General features: G+C 36.6%; 4 protein-coding genes across 4 annotated transcripts; 3 read left to right on the forward strand and 1 right to left on the reverse strand.

Moving 5' to 3' along the window:
* LOC104756658 (myb-like protein I) lies at positions 911-2,687 on the forward strand. Its single transcript, XM_010479280.2, has 3 exons — positions 911-1,174; positions 1,288-1,363; positions 1,520-2,687. The coding sequence occupies exons 1-3, from the start codon at positions 1,136-1,138 to the stop codon at positions 2,485-2,487; spliced, it is 1,083 nt and encodes a 360-aa protein (XP_010477582.1). The 5' UTR covers positions 911-1,135; the 3' UTR covers positions 2,488-2,687.
* On the forward strand, positions 5,920-8,460 carry LOC104756659 (multicopper oxidase LPR1). Its single transcript, XM_010479281.2, has 4 exons — positions 5,920-6,454; positions 6,751-7,875; positions 7,955-8,290; positions 8,374-8,460. The coding sequence occupies exons 1-4, from the start codon at positions 6,221-6,223 to the stop codon at positions 8,425-8,427; spliced, it is 1,749 nt and encodes a 582-aa protein (XP_010477583.1). The 5' UTR covers positions 5,920-6,220; the 3' UTR covers positions 8,428-8,460.
* On the reverse strand, positions 8,764-12,314 carry LOC104756660 (ferric reduction oxidase 3, mitochondrial-like). The gene is made up of 9 exons (XM_010479282.2): positions 12,139-12,314; positions 11,862-12,029; positions 11,660-11,762; positions 11,373-11,573; positions 10,700-10,934; positions 10,169-10,496; positions 9,836-10,079; positions 9,096-9,748; positions 8,764-8,992 (listed from the first exon to the last, which is right to left on the reverse strand). The coding sequence occupies exons 1-9, from the start codon at positions 12,233-12,235 to the stop codon at positions 8,853-8,855; spliced, it is 2,169 nt and encodes a 722-aa protein (XP_010477584.1). The 5' UTR covers positions 12,236-12,314; the 3' UTR covers positions 8,764-8,852.
* Positions 15,038-17,156, forward strand: LOC104756661 (U-box domain-containing protein 11-like; the record flags this gene model as incomplete). Its single annotated transcript, XM_019238888.1, has 3 exons — positions 15,038-15,409; positions 15,571-16,092; positions 16,182-17,156. Coding segments are annotated over exons 1-3 (1,779 nt in total), but the record flags the coding sequence as incomplete, so codon positions are not given.

The following is a 17,160-nucleotide window of genomic DNA, read 5'->3' on the forward strand; positions in this document are numbered from 1 at the left end:
TTATAATTAGAACGAAATTACATATCAGTTTGGGTTTATAAAAGAACGGTTTAAGTTTTTAATTTTAAAATAATATCTACATATTTTCTTTCTTTATTTTATAAGGGGGTGAATGATAAGGTTCACCCTAACCCAAGTATTGTTCAAAAAATAAACATATCCAAAATAACATAACATAATGAAATCACACTACAGTATTTTGATATAGAACGGGCCTTGATTTTCTGTTTTCGGCCCATATTAGATTAATCTGAAAGGCCAAATCGCGTAACATAATAACATTGCATGTCTACCTTTTTTCTTTAAGTGTAGTAATAGTCTGAAAAGACAGAAAACAAACAAAGTTGCACGCGGGATAGCATCAAATAAAAAAAATCAAGTGTTGTTGACTAGGTTATGGTAACAAAGAAGATTGAAATGTAAATTGCAAAGCTACAACTTCTTTTTTTTTTGGTGCAAACGCAAAGCTACAACTTATTGTTATCATATTGTATAAAATTTCAGATATAATCATTTACTAATAATATACTTATAGATCAGCATATGTTACTATTATTCTAAGAAAAGAAAAGGGAAAACAAGTTGGGAGAAGAGAGGGAGAAGCTCGAGAAGAGTGTGGGAGAAGGCAAACCCCAAACACTGACTAGACACAGACCGTTGGGCCCGACTCTTCATGCATGCACTCTTCTGACATTTACAATATTTCTCTAAATATACAAATTCTTTACTATTTTCAATTTCATTACTGTTATACTTTTAGGAGTACTATTCTTGTTGGAGTTACTAAAATATAAAAAAGTACATGCCTTAAATAATGATACGTACAATTCAAAATGTTTTGTTCCTATGCAATTTAAACTCCAATATTTTCAAAATGTTTTGTTCCTATGCAATTTAAACTCCAAAAAATTCAGAATTTAATGAGGGAAGGAGTTGGTCAGGTCGCTATAACTTTTAAGTGTCAGTCTCACTCACTCGCTCAACATCTTTTCAAATTTCAGAGCAAAAGTCTCTACACCCAAAGCCCCCCTCTACTCAATTGCCTTACTTCAAAAACCGAGCTTCTTCTCCTAAAAAAGCTTAAAAGTTATCAAAACGCTTTACTCATCTCTCTCTTCTTTTTTCTTCATAAGCCATGACTAAAGATGAAGACTTTAAGCTCCTAAAGATCCAGGTAAAATCTTAAACACTTTCCCCCACTTTATCATCCTCTAGCTCCTTTTTAGTGTTGCGTTGATCTCTCCATTGTGTTAATGGTTTTTTGACTTTTAATATCGAGAACCACAGACGTTTTCCCTAAGAGTCAACATCCATTGCGAGGGTTGTAACCAGAAAGTCAAGAAACTTCTTCAGAGAATCGAAGGTTTCTCTTCTTCTCTCTCTCTCTCTCTCTCTCTCTCTCTCTCTCTCTCTCTCTCTCTCTTTCTCTGCTCAACCTTAAGTTCACAACATGCAAACATTTCTACTTTACTCATCTTGGATTTTTGACGAGTACATTGTCTGGTTTTGACTTAAACAGGGGTTTGCCACGTGAAGGTAGAAGCAGAACATCAAAAGGTGACTGTTACCGGGTCAGTTGACTCAGCCACACTCATCAACAAGCTCGTTAAAGCCGGCAAACACGCCGAGCTTTGGTCTCCTACCCCTAACCAAAACCAACCTCCAAAGCCCAAGACTAATGACGTCACCAAGAACACCACTCAAAAGGGTCAGAAGCAAGGCTCAGCCAAAAGTGGTCTTGAAGCTTTCAAGCCCAAGAGTAACCCTAAAGGTGGTGCCTTTGCCACGGAGGAAGAAGAAGACGGCGGCGAGGGAGAAGACGGAGACGTCCAGCTTCCAAAACCGGCGAACCAGCAGCAACAAACCGTCGTCAACTCCAAGAAAAACAATGGAGGAGCTGCAATGAACAATGGAAACAACGGAGTCAACGCCGCATCCAAGAAAGTCAACCAGAAACAGAGCAACCAAAACCAGAACACTCAACAAGCAATGGCGGCTATGAGAATGAGAGCCGGCGGAAAAATAAACCCTGGTGTTGAAAGCAACGAGATTGGAGCTCTCATGGGTCTAGCTGGATTCAACGGCGCACCAAACGCCGTTACTCATCCCACAAATGGGATACAACAACAGCTTCAAGCTCCAGCGTTGAACAACATCAACGGTGTCACTAACCACAACCTAAACAATGGTAACGGAGGCATGATGATGAACATGAATGGCTACAACAATCATCATCCAATGAACATGCAGAGTAGGCAAATGATGCATCATCATCCTCAGCCTCAGCAAATGATGTACCAAAGATCAGCTTTCGTTCCAACATCAAGCAATGGGTATTACTACAACTATACGCCAAGTCCCTACAGTTATTATCCTTACTATCCTTACCCAGCCGAGCAGCAGTCGCAGCAAAGTATTCACCCATCTCCAACAAACATGTCTAGTGATGAAGACACTAGCCATAACAGTGGCTGCAACATCATGTAAAATTGTCGTTGCTTGCTATGGAAGGTTTCTTTCTGCTTTTGGAAACTAGACTTTAAAATGTTAAAATCTTTCATGTTAATGTCTAATGTGATATATTTAGTGTTTGGTTTTTGTTTTCTTTTTTTAGACTGGGTACTTTTTTTATTTGTGTGTGAAATGTAGCTGTTTTGGACTGACATGAAACTGTGTTGGTTGATATATAACGGAAAAAGATGGCTAACTACACGAAGTATTGGAGAATGCATGATCACACATACCAAGTATAATATTGTATCCTCAACTACACGAAGTATATGTATTGCATGACCACATGTATGAACTATATGACGTTATGTGGTCAACACCATAGACATACAATCTGGTACACCGGTCGAATAATTCCGGTTAAGACCGACGTTGACTCCGGCGTTGACCAACATTGACCAAAAAAATTGTATTTTAATTTTTTTCTATGAAAAAACAAAATAATAAATTACTATATTAAATTATTTATGAATTTTCATGATTAGAAAACATTCTATTCAATATCTAAATATCTTAGGTATCTCTAATGTATTTATTCTTATAATTAATTAATTTTTTTTTAAAGCTAAAATAATAGTTAAATAAAAATAATTAATAATTATTTTCAAGATATTAATAGATTTTATCTTGATTTTAGGATATGTTTGCAAAAGGATATAGAATAAGAGGATTTTTGCAAATGCCCTTATATTATATATTGAAAATAATTATGTATCATTATATTTTATCTATTAAAAGTAAATAGTGTTAATTTTTTTGTTATTGTTTACATGTTATTAGGAGTATGTAAATTTTTTTTATACCAAAGAGTATCTAAAATTTTGTATACTCTTTACCATGCAAATTTTAAAGTAAAGAGTCATATACTCAAATCTTTTGCATATTATTTTCTAATGAAAATAGTTGAATTTGATTTTATTGATTCTTGTAGTATTTAAAATTTTAAATAATATGATGATCAGAGATTTATATATATAAAATCATTAATAATTACATATGTTATATATATATATATATATATCTTGAAAATAATTATTAATAATTTTATTTAACTATTAGTTTAGCTTCAAAAATAAAAGTAACTAATTATAAGAATGAATACATTAGAGATATAGAAATAATTAGATATTGAATAGAATGTGTTTTCTAATCATGAAAACCCATATATAATTTAATATAATAATTTATGATTTTGTTTTTTAATAGAAAATATTAAAATACAATTTTTTTTGGTCAATGTTAGTCAACGCCGGAGTCAATGTCGGTCTTTGCCGGAATCATTCGACCGGTGTACCGAATTGTATGTCTATGGTGTTGACCACATAACGTCATATAGTTCATGCATGTGGCCATGCAATACATATACTTCGTGTAGTTGATGATACAATATTATACTTAGCATGTGTGACCATGCATTCTCCAATATTTCAGGTAGCTAGCCATCTTTTTTCCATATATAAATCCCAGAATGTTATTTGATGTTTTTTGTGAGATGTTTTGCTTTGTGTTCTTTGTTTTTTTTTAACATTTAGTGGTTGGTGCGGTGCAAACAATTGTAGAAGAGCGTTTAGAGCGGTATGGTTTTGTCACAACGTGGTTTGTGTGTATCTCTCGAAAAGATATTCTCTCTATCCACTAAAAAGTTATTCCACCTGCTCGCTGCCTCTCGGTAGGTGTCTCGTTATAAGCGTCACCTATTCTTATTTAATGCGACATAGTTCGAGTTTTTTAAAATTGGACTAGTTATAAAATAAATGTCTTTAGCCGGTCATGCATCAATCAATCCTTTGCTTTTTAGTTTTGATACTTACAAGATACGTATGGAAATCGGTATTTGCTGATTTTTTTGTTTGCTTTTGGAGCTTGAAAATCGAAAACATACTGAACTGATTTGAACCATGTTTTGGGCCACATGAATTTCAACTATATGTTTAGGCCGAAAGATACATGTCCAACTTGGTTTCTTTTTCACAAAGAAGCCCTATATTAAATTCTTGATAGTCACACAAGATTCCTCCAACCAGGAGACAAAAACATGCAAACGAAAAAGGCAAAACATTTTGGCTGTTTATAAACGATTTTTAAATCGTATCCTAAGTTTGAGGTTTTTGATTTTGAACATTGGTTTCGAATGCTTGATCCGCATTCACCAATAAACTGGAAGAGATTTCTCAGCGGTGTTTGGTGTTTGATATGGTTTAATTATGAGTTTTCACCACAATCGTTGTCCAAATTTATTCATACGAAACCATCTTATTTATTAATTGTGATTTTAATTGTACCTGAAAACTCTATACAGTCAATATATGACAATTCTTAAACACAAATTAATAGCAACGCAGGACACTCAAATTATAGGTAACTGAAATAACATTTGGTACGATAACATCACTTGATGTTTGGTCCCTTTGCATACTTGTACTAATCTTTATATATAATAATGTGGTTTGTGCATAATGATGGATTACCAAATGGACACTTAAGAGTTAGACGTAAGAAGGGTCGAGGTTAGGATAGTGGACCCATCTCTCAAATTCCTTTCACACTTGAGAGTACCTAACTTTTTGCGCCACGAGCCGTGGGATGTTTGCCTTTGTTTATCTTATGGGTTTCAAAACTATCGGAGACTTGCTTATGTCTTAGTTACTCATAAAGTTGTCATTTAAAAAGTTGAACTTCTCGAGTATACAATTCTTTTCCGGTCCCCAAAGGTAAATTAGGTGCTTTGCTAAATGTTAACGTGTCTATACTCTAACTAGAGCTTTCTCGTATCACACTAATCAAGAATTTCAGTGTCACATTGTAGTATTAATTTATAAATATTACGAGGTTTAAAGCACTAATCTAAGATAGCATGCATATATAGATATCTTATAGCTACTTTTTATAATCGCCTTTCTTGTTGTAATTTTCATTGATGTTGTTCGCGTTTTCTGCTTTTCTACGTGTGCCATTATTTAATTTGTAACTATGTATACGTCGCTTACTAGCTTTTTCACCTGTGAAGCCCACACGAACATATTATTTTATTTTTATACTTTTAAAAAAAAACTAGCTTTAAGGAGCATATGATTTTTAAAGACTCGGAACTGATTTCTAACCACCACCAAATTAAGGAGTTTAAGATCTATTCTCGACCATAGACCCATAGTTATACGTACTAATCAAGCTACCTACATATCTACCTCGAAGACTATGCTAAGCTAAAAGGATGAATCGTCCGAGTTAGGCTCTCATTTGTCATTAAGCTTTATTAACTTTTTTGATTTCTCACTGGTCATTAAGCATTGAACATTTATAGGCAACTTTCATTAAATGCATACTCAGCTAAATCCGGTACTAACAAGGGTGCGACATGAGTGAAACTTTATAAAATAATACAAGACAAACAAAAGATCCCAAAATAAACACTTTGAAGAGAAAGGTCACTGAATATTAAAAAAGCAAAATGACATCTGCACATCATGCAACCATTTGAAGAATAAATAAAAGAGTTTTACAATATTAGATTAGCGATAGAATAAAAATGTAAAGATCCTATACTTCGTAGACTCAAGGGTGTGAACCAGAGACCACCACGTTCTCGAATAAAACACACACATACTCTCCTTATATATATGATCTAATTTAATGATCAAGAACTTAATTTCTCATACGAAGTTAATCGTTCACATAGACACACACACACAATAGACTTGAGTTGACAGAAATGGAATCTCTATTGTCTCCGAGGAAGATGAAGAGAGTGATGATGCTAATAGTAACATTGACGTGGCTCCGTAGCACGTGCGGGGAGCTGCTCGATGATCAGCTATTCGAAGTGGGAAAGCTTAAGATGTTCGTCGACGACCTCCCAGATATGCCTAGACTCCATGGATTTAACTCTTTTCATGGCATCCTCAAACCCACTTCTCTTCAAATCGGCATGTTCTCCACTAAATGGGTATTCTTCTTTCCCTCATTCCATTTTTTTTCCCCCAAAGAATCAGATTCTTCTAGATTGGTGAGAATAATCGTATTTCACTTTGTTTACGTCGTTGGAAAGAAATGATGAGATACGTCTATACGTTTTTACTCTTGACCTCACTTATTTAGTCCTGTTGGTAATAAAAGACATAACGAGCTTCGGCCTATAAACTCTCCTAGGCCCAGTTACAAATGTCTTTTATAAATAGTACTATATAGTAGTAGTTAGCACACTTGTAACGATTATAACTAAACAAATTTATGGTGTGACAGAAATTTCATAGAGATTTGCCAGCGACACAAGTGTTCGCATACGGTACATCACGTAGCAAGGCAACAGTTCCTGGTCCGACGATCGAAGCCGTGTATGGAGTAGACACATACATTACGTGGCGAAATCACCTTCCTTCATCTCACATTCTTCCTTGGGATCCTACAATCTCTCCTGCGACCGCGAAACACGGTGGAATCCCTACGGTGGTTCACTTACACGGCGGAATCCACGAACCAGCCAGTGATGGAAACGCTGATGCGTGGTTCACTGCCGGTTTCAAAGAGACTGGACCAAAATGGACGAAAACGACGTTGCATTACGAGAACATGCAACAACCTGGTAACATGTGGTACCACGACCATGCCATGGGTTTGACCCGTATCAACAACCTCGCCGGTATGGTAGGCGCCTACGTTCTTCGCCACCACGCCGTCGAATCTCCTCTGCGGCTACCCACCGGAGATGAATTTGACCGGCCGTTGATTATTTTCGACCGGAGCTTTCGTAAAGACGGGTCAATATACATGAACGCAACTGGGAACAACCCATCGATTCACCCGCAATGGCAACCGGAATATTTCGGCGATGTGATCATCGTCAATGGAAAAGCGTGGCCGCGACTAAACGTCCGACGTCGGAAATACAGATTCCGCATCATAAACGCAAGTAACGCAAGATTCTTCAAATTCTTCTTCTCCAACGGTTTAGATTTCGTCGTGGTAGGTTCTGATTCTGCTTATCTCTCAAAACCTGTGGTGACCAAATGGATTCTCTTATCTCCGTCAGAAATCGCAGACGTTATCGTTGATTTCTCGAAATCGCCGTCGAGGACGGTTGTACTCGCTAATGACGCGCCCTATCCTTACCCTGGTGGTGATCCCGTCAACAAAGAAAACAGCATGGTAATGAAATTTATCCTCAAAACTGAACCAGAGGATGACACAAGTATAATTCCCAAGAAGCTTATTGATTACGCGGCTGGTGATGTGTCGAACGCAGTCCTCACGCGTTACATCTCTATGTACGAGTACGTAAGCAGTTCTGATGAGCCAACTCATTTGTTTGTCAACGGCTTGCCCTATGACGCTCCCGTCACGGAAACTCCAAAAATAGGAACCACTGAGGTACGTTGTGTTAATTAACGGTCTAATACGTAACTGATTACAAAAATTTTAATGATACAAAATGTGAAAAACTAATCAGGTGTGGGAAGTGATAAATTTGACGGAGGATAACCATCCGTTACACATTCATCTCGGACTTTTCAAAGTGGTTGAGCAAACGGAGTTACTGGCGGCAGGATTGGAGGAGTTCAAGGAGTGCATGACGAAACACAACGACGCCGTCAAGTGCAAGATTAGTAAATACGCACGAGGGAGAAAGACTGCGGTAACGGCACACGAGAGAGGCTGGAAGAACGTGTTCAAGATGATGCCGGGACATGTGACGAGGATACTCGTACGCTTTTCTTATATCCACACTAACGCATCTTACCCTTTCGATGCCACGCAGGAACCCGGCTACATTTACCATTGTCACGTAAGTTCAGAACATTTTGAATTAGGTAATCGTTATTACATAAACTTCTTTTCAATTGGACAATAATATATTTTACATTGCAGATACTGGACCATGAGGACAATATGATGATGAGGCCGCTTAAGGTCATTAATTGATATGTATTCAAAAGATAAAAAAAAAAAAAAAAAGAAGAACAATGTTACACATTGAGAATGTATAATATAATCTCTACTTTATTAATCCCTAGTAATAATTAATTAGTTCTAAAAATTAGTACTGGCTATGTTGAAAGAACCATTCTTTCCTGAATTTGTTCAACTTATGAATCCAAATTCAGAAATAATAAGAATTTTCTAAATTGATTACATTGAGTTCTATGATACTTGATAAGCCTTTATTTTAAACTAAGTTTAGACCCATAAGGAAAACATTATAAAAATAAGTTGGAGAAAAAGTTTGTATAAACCTACTGTAGTTATTATCATCGACTAAGAGAAAACAAACACAAACGATAACATTATAATGAGAGGGATCAAATTACTCCCCAATCATTTTCTTTTACACCAATCAAAAAAAAAAATCACCAGGTGAAACTGATAGATTCAAATTGAAGATTCTCAGCCGAACCAAAGGAACAAATATTTGCAACCTCTTCTCTCATCTTCCTTGGACCACAAACAAGAACTCCGACGCTTGAACCATTTAAACCAACTAGGAGCTCTGCTTTCACACAATGAACAGCGTGAGAAATAGAAAAAGTAATATACTCTACAAGTCTAATACATGTATGAAAATGTTATGTATATTCGATAAGTAGACTTACTTTTAAGATTAGGCCTTTCTCCATAGTGAATGTTGGTGACTTCCGATAGCAACTGATCTGGCGAGGTCTCGATCATCAATGGAGAAAATGCGTCATCGTTTTCATCTTTTTCCTTATAATAATTCTTTTTGTTACACAACATAGCGACCATAGACGTAGCCACCACGCTAATGGAGATTGCTAGAAGGTAAATGAGAGATTTATAAGCCGCAGTGTACTTTTTCGAGCTTTGATCTATTGGGTAGATGTGATATCTTGTGATGATTGCGATGATGATGATAAAGATCATGAATGAAGAAGAGAGGATGGTGGCGAGCCATAGCCAGGAGTTGGATCCGAGGATTGGTGAGATGGGTTGGTCTGAGACATATGGTTTGAAATCTAGGGTTTTGATGATGTTCATATTGCAAGTTGATTCTTTCTCTCGGGTGACGAAGGCTTTGATCTGGATATCTACAAAGGAGGGGATCTCTGTGGAGATTGGTAAGATTAGGTTGAGCATGGAGAGGTCGGAAGAGGTCTTGAAGGCACAGATTAAGGTCATCTTTGGGATTTTACAAGTGTTCGTTGAGCTTATGTAGAGTAGATCGCGGATTATGGAGATGAATGGTGTAATCCCACTACCTCCACTAACCATCACAAGAGTATCATGTCTGCGAAATAAAAAAAACAGAGCTATGTTACTTGTGTTGCAAGGGATCGAATGTTGGACTTCTCTGATTGGGATTTAGGTTTATTACCGTAAGTAATCAGTGGAAGCTGGACCGTAGGGTCCCTCGACGGAAACAGCAAGGTGGTCGATCGGATCAGAAGAAGAAAGCATATGGTAAAGCTTAGTGGACCATTTGCCTTGGCACTTGATCATAACACTTAGCTTCTTTGGTTCGAGTTTGCTACTAGAAGTTATCGTAAATGGATGCCACTGCAGCTTCGAAATACTCGGTATGTTCACGAACAATGTACTCGTCGGACTATAGATCAGCACTGCATTAACATGTTTAGCATATAATTCTTGAAATAGATAATCAATTGAAGAAGATCACTAAACAGAGGGATCGTTAGTTAAAACTCACTAGGGTTTTTGGAGAAATTGAGCTCGACGGTTTCACAAGGAAGAACACGAGCAGAGACTAGCTTGACATTGTTGCGTGACTGGAGAAATCTCAAGAAACGATCGACGATGAAGATGTAGAAACCGGGAAATGAGATCAACGAGTAAGAGATGCCAACGTGGAAGACAAAGAAGAGCATGAAGACCATGTAGAGATAATGAGTGTAGAAGAAGACTTCGAAGTATCTCCTTCTAATCGCCGGGAATGTGGTGGTCCACATCAAAAGTCCGGCCACCAGAGCTATCTCTCCGGCTAAATGCGAGATACCTGTCCTATCCCACTCCAACATCTATTCATACGAACAAGTAGGGGTAGCACTGAGCATTAGAATCAAGCACAACTTAACTTCTTAATTAAACTTGTTAATTAATCATGTTGTACACTGCATACAAGTGTAGATAGATATATGTATATATAAGTCAGAGTTATAGTTAAAACCAAATATAACCAAAATTTTGCCAAACTTATAATAACCCATATAGACTAACTAACCTGAGAGACTTGATTTGTGGATATCCAGTAGAGACAAAAACAAAGACCGTGGCTGGTCAATAAGGTCATGACCAAGTTACCGAGCCATATATGGTACTTGATGCTTGACTCCGACGTAAGCCCAACTGCAGTCAGCAACGATGAGCCACGCGCTACCGGATAGAACAAGAACCCCAAGCATATGTTCCCTGTTAGACCTAACCTTACTGCTATTGATTTCAGCCTCGCTTGCCATCTTTTGAGTTTTCGCCATATATAAAATAAACACGTAAGAGTATCATATATATTTCAATACAAAAGTACAGTAACATTTTAAAAATGGTTAACTTGAAATATACAAAAAACATCACATAATTCGTTTATAAAAAAGGCCAAATTGTTTACGATATACGATATATATATTTGAATGATTCAGAGAATTACAGGTCAATCAATTATGTTATTATTTTCTATATTTATTTGAGTTTCCTATTGAATTCTGACTAACTCAAAATTTCAGACCCACAATATTATGAAAAGCATCCCTGCAATTCAACTAAATAATAAGCCTAGCTAAGTGTTAAATGAATCTACATGATTATTATATGTAAACTATATGGTGTATGTATATTTCGCGATACATACAAAATAAACGTTCATGGCAAAAAAAAATCCATATATAAAAGGAACTTACAAGTTATCTCCATCAGTTGGAATTGATTGAGGAGTGATGGTGGAAAAGGTAACGTAAAAGTAATTGGCTAAGCTCCAAAGAAGAAGAGCCAAAAACATCGTCAAGAACATAACCTCAGTCACTGTCACTATTCCTAATCCCTTCACCAGCATTGGTTTTTTCAATGCACCAAACTTGTTTCTCTTCTTCCTCTCCACTCCACTTTTTTAATTAACATAAAAATATATATCAATATAAAAATTTGTTAATTAGATAATAATCAATTGGTAGTTTAAGTGTTTAATTACCTATTTAATTGGCTAACTGTCGTTTGTTTCTTCAAGTGAAGGTAAATAGATCCAAGAAAAGCCAATAGAATCATTGGAAACATGTAAACCAAAAGGTTTACTCCTAATAATAGAAAATGATATTTGTTAAAAAAAACTAATTTAAAAAAAAAAAACAGATTAGATCGATGGCGACTTTTCAAGAAAAGTGATGTGAATTTACCTGGTCTCCCGAAATAAATCGATTCGCCGAGCTTGGCACGCATGGATTTTAACCAGATTTTCTTGTAAGTAGACGTTGGCATCATGATCCAAATCACCATAGTACCAATCAAAATCACCATCGTTAAGAGCTTAATCACATTCTTAATCACTTCCTTATTCATTTCTCCTAATACCATATTACAAGAAATGAAACTACACTTTTATCAACAACGAAAAGAGAGAGATGAAGTTTTGCAAGAAAATATATATGAAGAACAGAACAAAGCGAAACGAACTTTTTAATGGATATCTCTGAGTTTGTTTAGATTTTCTGACAAGGGATGGAAAGCTACTGCGGCCACGCGCCACCACGAGTGAACCACGCGCCACCATGAGCCAACCACGTTAAGTATCAAGAACGGCTTGTGGTTCCCACTTCCTCGTTCCTTCGCCATTCAACAACCTAAACTACTCGTCTCTCTCTACACCGTTAATGAATAAAATAAATAAATTAATGAATAGACAATTTCCTTGAAACGTTCTGATTTTGACTTTTCTCATACCACATCATCCAAAATAACGGACCAATGAGAACATCAGAATACACCACGTCACGGTAAAGTTTTCATAAGATAAGAAAAAATGCGCCAAATAAGGGAATGTGCCGTGGCATTGTAAGTCATACAGGTAGTAACGTAGCGAAGCATACAACAAGGTTCATGCCTACATTACAAAGCCTTTTTATGCACTAAAACAAAAGCCTTTTATTTATAGCTGACGACACTTGATATGAAAATGTAAAATCTCAAAGTACAAAGGCCTTAAACTGAAAACACATATAAAAGACCAATTCCACCACACTTTTTTAACCTAAGAAAATTTATGATAGTGCTCTTGAGACCCCGGACCAGACTATAATAATATCTCACTGGGCTCAATTATCTTAGACGGGATCGAACTGGCAGTGCAAGGTTCAAATTCCTTTGGAAGCTAACCGAAGTATGTCACCACCAGCCCACCGATATACGAAGCATTAAGCATACATTTTCAACTATTTAAATTCTCAATCTTAAATATACACTAGCTAATTTTTTTTTTTTTTTGAACTAAAAATATACACTAGCTAATTAAGAAAACAAAATCTAGTAGAAATCAACTTCTCTCTTTTTATTGCACAAAATAATTCTACGTATTTTAAAAGACACGAATGTAAGTATTAAAATGTACATAATATGGTTGATGTACTAATTGTCAAGTAGGGTCTATTACAACTTGTGAAGTGTTATCATTGGCTGGCTTTGGGTTATCTATGTGTCTGGAGCAGAGATATTTTCATCATATTAAATGTTTCTTGTTGTCATTTGTCAGTTGTTCACTACTCTCTTTGATTTCTTATAGACATATTAGCTATCAGGGTACGGTTTTATTATTGCGTTTAATACGGTTCAGTACTACGGCATAATTAGTTGGATGTACTCCTCGTTCACTCTCGCCTAGTCACGGATATAGAGTTTGAGCCTTTGAGGTGAGTTCTCTTTTGTGATCTCCACTTTGATTCTGGAAAACCAATAACTGGAGAGAATTCCCTAATTTTAAAACCCCATACCATGTAATTTTCACAAGTCGATTGCAGCAAAGAGCTAGAAGAACCACAATCACTTTGGATTTTGATTGTTCCTATCTCCCAATGATACGTACGAGCTTATAGTAACTAATTAGGTTTTGATTTTAGAGAGGCTTTGATACCAATACCATGTAAGTTAGAACTACCATTTAGTGCACTGATCATTGACTCGAGTCACTCGACTCTTATATACACACGTACACGACAACATGCAGTAACATGCAAGTATATTAGTTAATTTGTTCTAAAAAATAGGAATACCTAGCTAGCTAGTACTATATATCTATTGCCAAAAAGAATACAAAACGGAATAAATTGTTTGAAGTACGTATGAGCAAAATAAATTCAAAGAAACCGTAGAAGAACATATAATTATATTACAAATAAATGATTGATGATGATAATCTTTTAAAACTTCATAATTGGTTCCGGCCAGAATAAACAGATAACTAATTTAACATTGTGGTCCGAATACTTATTAGATTTGACCCATCATGTTTATATTTTCTTTTATTAAAAAACCCATTACAACCTTTTCTATATTTAAAAAGAAAGAGATGATAATATATATGTAAGGGTCGGCTTTACAACGAAGCAGGCAAAGAAAATGTAATGGTGCTCGATCACTCTTATGTAATGTATAATAATTAAAGCGTGTGTGGGGGTGTGTGTGTGTGTATGTGGTTCATTTCAATTATGTGTGTTTGGTTTCATTATAAACCATAATATTCCAATCGCCAACTGTATCCTTCCTTCTCTTTTGTTTTGTTCTCTTCTTCATTCTCCTCCTCTCTATCCACCACCGCCAATCTCGCTTTCTTTCTTTTCGTATTTCTTTATTTTATTCTTCATTTGTTTATTTATCTACTCATTCTTTTCTTTTTAATATTAAATAATCGTTGGACTTGCAAAGACAACTAATAAAAAAGAAAAGTAATAATCTGAAATTATTATTAACAAAATAATAAGTGATATTTCTGACAGTTTATAAGGTTTTTAGACTTTAGAATTGTTTTGTGGAATTAGATTTTAGGATTTAGCCCTAAACCCTAAATTCTTCATTGATTATTAGAAGAAAAAAAATTAAAATAGATATGTTATATTTTTGAAAATGAAATTATTCTACAAAAATACATATGATTGACAGTTTTAGTTATATAACCTTTATGATAAACAATTGTATATCTTTAATACATCCGACCACGAATATAACTCTTACATACACTACTTTTGAGATTTGGTGACCAATAAATAAAAATCTCTAACAATTATATTTTCTTAATGCACCCGAAAAAAAAAAACTTATAACTTTAAAATTTGGTTTACTTTTTTTTTTTTTTTTTTTTTTTTTTTTTTTTTAAAAANAAGACAGACTAATTTACCGGAAATAATGTTTTGACTTTTTATGTAACATAAACTAACCTTACTTTTTTTTAGAGTAAAAAAGAAAAAGAAAATAAAAGAAAAAGGTGGACCAAGACGTAGGTCCTCGCAAAAACGGTGCCGTAACAGCGACCTTTCTCTCTCTCATGACAAAATTGGTCGCGTGGATAAATAAAAGCAACGTCTCTCGTTTTCCTGAGTGAGTAAAAAAAGAGCGAATCCCAAAGCTTCTTTTTAATTCATTTTTTTCCCCCGATCGACGGAGTTTGATCGGCGTAATGGCCGGAGGAATCGTCTCACCCGCTTCTCTACTCGACCTAATCACCGATATCGTCGAGACTCAACTCAACGCCGGCGTGTTCAAGAAGGATTGCGCGGATCTCACCCGTCGAGTCTCTCTCTTGACGCATTTGGTAGAAGAGATTAGAGACTCAACTCCGATCGATTCCGCCGCTTCTTCTTCGTCGGATAATAATGATTGGTGGTCTGATCTTGTTTCCGGTCTTCAAGCCGCCAAACGTCTTCTCTCCACAGCTCGATTCCAAGCTCGCGACTCCTCTGTAAGCACCAATTTCAAATATTACGATTTTGCTCATTGTTGTTCTTGTTCCCAGATTCAATCATAGAATTGCTGGTTTAGTTAAAATGTAGTTAGACCGTTGATTATATAGTACGGTTATCTCCGGTTTAGCTGAAAGTTTTTTGATTTTGTTTGGTTTAGAATGGTGCTGCCGCCAAGAGAATCTCATTCCAGTTCCAATGCGTTTCATGGAAGCTTGAGAAAGCGTTGAGCAATCTTCCATATGATCTTTATGATATCTCTGACGAAGTTGGAGAACAAGTTGAACTAGCGAGATCGCAGTTGAGGAGAGCAATGCAGAGATATGGATCGTTGAACTCAAACAATTTCTCTAGTGTTTTATGTGAGCCAATGATGGAGAGAGATGGTTTTAGCAGTATTGTTAAGATCAAAGCTGAGGAAAAGCTTGAGAGTGTTTCAGAAACACTTCATTTGGCTGAGGAGGAAGAGGAGAAACAAGATTCGCCTCCTCTAAGGAGAAGCTCTTCCATTTCATTGGCTTATTATCTATCCAAGGATGCTGATACTGATAGATTAGACAAAATGGTTACCAAGAACACTGATGAATCGAAGAAATCTGATAAACTCACGATTCCGGTTGACTTCCTTTGTCCTGTGTCTTTGGAGCTGATGAAAGATCCTGTTATTGTGGCTACAGGACAGGTATGAGTTTAAGTTCTATAGCACATTTTTATGAATTTTTTTTTACTGTCTGTTGCTTGGTTATTGATGTTGTCTCTCTACAATGGCAGACTTACGAGAGGGCGTACATACAGAGATGGATCGACTGTGGGAATCTAACTTGTCCGAAGACTCAGCAGAAACTCGAAAACTTTACGCTTACGCCAAACTATGTTCTCAGAAGCCTCATCTCTCGGTGGTGCACTGAACACAACATTGAGCAACCCGGAGGTTACATTAATGGCAGGTCAAAAAACCGTGGAGACATGTCGGTGATCAGGGCATTGGTTCAGAGACTCTCAAGCCGGTCAACAGAGGATCGGAGGAATGCTGTTTCCGAAATCAGGTCTTTATCAAAGAGAAGCACGGACAATCGCATTCTGATTGCAGAAGCAGGAGCGATTCCTGTATTAGTGAATCTTTTGACCTCAGAGGACGTTGCAACGCAGGAAAACGCAATCACATGCGTTCTCAACCTTTCTATATATGAAAACAATAAAGAGCTTATAATGTTTTCGGGTGCAGTCACCTCAATCGTTCAAGTCCTTAGAGCCGGAACCATGGAAGCAAGAGAAAACGCAGCTGCTACACTCTTTAGCCTTTCGTTAGCTGATGAGAACAAGATCTTAATAGGCGGATCCGGTGCGATACCTGCCTTAGTGGATCTGCTCGAGAACGGTACCCCGAGAGGGAAGAAAGATGCAGCCACGGCATTGTTCAATCTCTGCATTTATCAGGGAAATAAAGGTCGAGCAGTTAGAGCCGGAATAGTAACTGCATTGGTTAAGATGCTAAGTGACTCGAGCAGCCACAGGATGGTTGATGAGGCTTTGACAATACTCTCGGTCCTTGCAAGTAACCTAGACGCGAAATCCGCGATAGTGAAAGCGAATACTCTGCCCGCATTGATAGGTATTCTCCAAACGGATCAAACTAGAAACCGAGAGAACGCAGCAGCAATATTGCTTTCGCTGTGTAAGAGAGACACCGAGAAACTGATCACTATCGGTAGACTTGGCGCGGTTGTACCATTGATGGATCTATCGAACA

The sequence above is a fragment of the Camelina sativa genome, chromosome 17, assembly GCF_000633955.1.
Source record: "Camelina sativa cultivar DH55 chromosome 17, Cs, whole genome shotgun sequence".
Taxonomy (NCBI): Eukaryota; Viridiplantae; Streptophyta; class Magnoliopsida; order Brassicales; family Brassicaceae; genus Camelina; species Camelina sativa.